The following is a 3,569-nucleotide window of genomic DNA, read 5'->3' as shown; positions in this document are numbered from 1 at the left end:
AGAGCCCGGAAGACGCGAAGACGAGTCGCGAAGAGACGAGCTTCGCGGCTCAAGAAAAACCTCTGGGACCAGGGTAATGCTTGAAAGGCACTCCCACCTCTGGAGTACTTCAGGGTTCCATATTTGGACCAGCCCTCTTCCTTTTATACGTCAATGACCTTCCCGAAGTCGTCAGTTCTAGCAGTCGAGTTTTGTTGTTCGCTGACGACACAAAAATATTTAGAGAGAGAAAAACTTTGGATGATGCCTTCTCTCTCCAGAAAGACCTTGGGAAGTTTGCAACTTGGTCTTATTCATCCGGTCTCCTCGTTAACGAAGCTAAATGTAAGGCGCAGCGCATAACAAGAATGAAAAACCCGATCTTATTTTGTTACAAACTCCGCACCGCACTGGAATTATATGCTGCAGAAAAAGATCTGGGCGTATGGATTAGTAAGGATCTGACATGGTCCAAACAAGTAAACGAACAATCTTCACGTGCTAATAAACTACTTGGCTACTTACAGAGGAACACGAGGTTCATATTTAGAACCGAAGTACGACGTACGCTATACCAAGCCCTAGTTAGGCCACGTTTGGGATACGCCACCCAAATTTGGGCCTCGCAGTCCATCGAGCTCATTGTTAAGCGTGAGCGTATCCAAAGACGCGCCACTAAGTTTATCTTAAAACTGCCTTATTCTTCTAATACAAGTTATACGTCTCGTTTAGAAACTCTAAACCTAATACCTATTTGTTACTGGCATGAACTTTTAGATCTCACCTATTTTTTCAAATTGACACACGGTCTTGTTAACGTGAATGTCTCTGTTCTACCTGAAGTTCGCAAATACGGTAGACGTACTAGATCCTCAACCAGCAACGTCAATAAAGACATAATCAAGAAATGTAAAACTTCTACTTACCAGAAATCCTTTCTTATTAGAACTAGTAGAATTTGGAATTGTTTAGCGGACGAACTAGATTTGAGCTCATCGACCTTAGCTTCCTTTAAATCGGTTATTTTTAATTATTTAAGTCCGTGTTAGCTGTTTCCTGTGATGACCCACGTTCGTTCAAGTCTATCTGTTTAAAATGCAATAGTGCTCGTCCCTTGTTCCGTGCAATAGGCCACTTGCACTAAGAGGTCACGTGACCATTGCTTCCTTTAAACAATGAGTTGGCATCTTGCTGATGCAGAAAATTGACAGAGCACATAAAAATTAGCTTACACCCGAAATTTGAGAGGAAACGCATTTAAGGAAGAAATTTTATGGCACTTTGATTTTTCAACAAAGCAGTATGATTTGTATTGGCCGCCATGTTGGAGGGCATACTCTTTCCCTCCAATATGGCGGCCAAAACTACTTTTTGCTTATATCTTGTTAAACGTTTAATAGTTACGCTCAGATGTGCTGTAAACGTTAGCACATAATTTTTTCAACATCCTCCTTGAAGTTTAAGTGCAAAGCTTGTGTTCAGAAAGAAGTAATTCATAATTTTAAAAATCACATTTCGGTCACGTGACCAGCGAGGAACTTACTCATTTTAAGAAAATGGTGCGGGTTTGAAAAACCAAATTACTATTATTATGTTTAAGATATGACCCACTAATCGTTTTTCGAAGGCAAAATCATGCAGCTTTCATTTTCATGAAAACTATGTCACATGACCTCAGTGCAAATGGCCTATAACTTGTTGTTCTGTATTGCTGTATTTTTTAACATTCCTTGTTATTATTCAGTTCTTATTAGTATCCGGGCCCGCTGTAATTGGCCACAGCTGTAGCGGTGTCCCTGCCAATGTTCTTCTGTATACGTAGTAATTGTTTTGCTTGTTTATTTGGCGAAGCTAATAAAATAAAATAAAATAAAATAAAAATAAAGAAATAAATAAAGTTCAGAAGCTGACCCTAGAACAAAACTGTGACTTTCACATCGCGGCACAATGAGGTTCTAGTGTGATATTTCAAACACTCAGTATTGTTGAGAGGACAGCCAGTGCTACAAATCACTTGAGTTTATTTCGTTTATATATAGCCGTTAACACAGTTTGAGTCAATTGCTGATACTGCCGTTGCTACGAAGAACGCATCTGGCCATCTCATGCACAGCATTTCCAAACTCCTCTATAATCACTCCAGGATCTGACAGAACACAGGCATCGCCTTGAACTCCAACAAAAACTTGGCCGTCAAATGAGCAAATGGATATTGTCACTGCAATATTACCAAAGTTCGGAGGCCAAAATGTAACGGATTTCATACGGATGCCTTTGACAGAGACCTCGTGTTGTGGGCCAGGTACATTCGAAAGGATACAACTTGCCTTATTCATACAAAATGAATTGACCTTAGTACTCAAAAATTCGGGGAAAAGGTAGTGTGAGGTCAAAAGAACGACATATGAGGCCCATGGATCACCAGAAAATTTCACTTTATCCATGCGAGCTTTTGCCTCATACAATTGCTTTTCAGCGCCTTCAGTAGCCACTGGTAGTTTGGGGAAAACAAAGGAAAACTTATTTTCAAAGGAAAGTTCCTCAAGTGAAGCTGGTGTTAGGCGAATGTCCGCAGCGACACTTGCAGTGAAGTCAGCTGGATGCTTATCACCTTTTTTCTGGAAGTACCTTCTTAGAGCCAGAGAAATGCAAGACGTTAACACATCATTCACAGTTGTACCGGTAACTGTCTTGATCTCTTTTATCAATTTAAGTTCAACTGCTTTATGCCACGCAACCTTTTTTACTCCACATAGTTGTGGACCGTGTAAAATGGATTGATCAGCAGATGCGAGTATTAACTTAAATAAGTACATTGGTGCCAACAGCAGTCCTTTTGCCAAGAGAAGTGTTCTTTCTGTGGTTGAGAACTTTTGAGGTGTTGCTAAGAACCCTTTTTGATCTGGGAAATTATAAGCGATGTACTTTGAAACAGAAATTCCATCAGCTACATAATGCTTAATTCTAAACACTACTGCAATATCATTGTCACCAAAGCACGTCGGAACACAGCAGTAATACCAAGGAGATCTTCCTGCAGAGAAAGGTTCATTATTCAACTTAGATACGATCGCTTCTAATTCATCTTTTGAACGGGGTACCTCCCCTTCCCATTTAAATACGTGATTTTCAATCTTGAAGGATTGGTCTTCTTGGAAAAAGTACTGGAACCTGCCAGGTCGTACATACCAACGAACTCTGGGATAAACTAATTCTCCATCGGCTTTCTTTGCATTGACCAGACGTTCTAAAATGGCTTGACGGAAGTTGTTAATTGCTTCGTCAAGGCAGCCTTTGTTTTCAAAGCAGTGCAACACGTTGATAATAACATGGTTCTCATCGGTGCATGGCACACCTAGTGCATCAATGCCGGTCAAGGCTATTTGACCAGAAGTCATCTTCACTAACACACGCTCAGTCACCCTTAAGATGTTGAAAACTGCTATGAACGGAAGCATGGGAATTAAGGCAACAAGAAAGAGTGCATAGCACAACAGGCACAGTGCAATATGCCAAACCGTTGCAAACCACGTGGAGATTTCTCTCAAGGGGCTCTCCACTCGATCGGTTGGATCACTGTTTTCTTCCAT

At 40.7% G+C, this 3,569-nt stretch overlaps 1 protein-coding gene across 1 annotated transcript; it reads right to left on the bottom strand.

Moving 5' to 3' along the window:
• Positions 1 to 2,036: 2,036 nt before the first annotated feature.
• Positions 2,037 to 3,569, bottom strand: LOC138025761 (putative diacyglycerol O-acyltransferase Rv1760). The gene has a single exon (XM_068872927.1). It carries the CDS (start codon positions 3,567 to 3,569, stop codon positions 2,037 to 2,039), a length of 1,533 nt encoding a protein of 510 aa, XP_068729028.1.

This window comes from Montipora capricornis, chromosome 12, assembly GCF_036669925.1.
Source record: "Montipora capricornis isolate CH-2021 chromosome 12, ASM3666992v2, whole genome shotgun sequence".
Lineage (NCBI taxonomy): Eukaryota > Metazoa > Cnidaria > Anthozoa > Scleractinia > Acroporidae > Montipora > Montipora capricornis.
The sequence above is the reverse complement of the archived record's forward strand: the minus strand, read 5'-3'. Positions and strand labels throughout refer to the sequence as shown.

Excerpts from the sequence above, each read along its gene's own strand:
- LOC138025761 (XM_068872927.1), bottom strand. The coding sequence starts at position 3,569 with ATGGAAGAAAACAGTGATCCAACCGATCGAGTGGAGAGCCCCTTGAGA.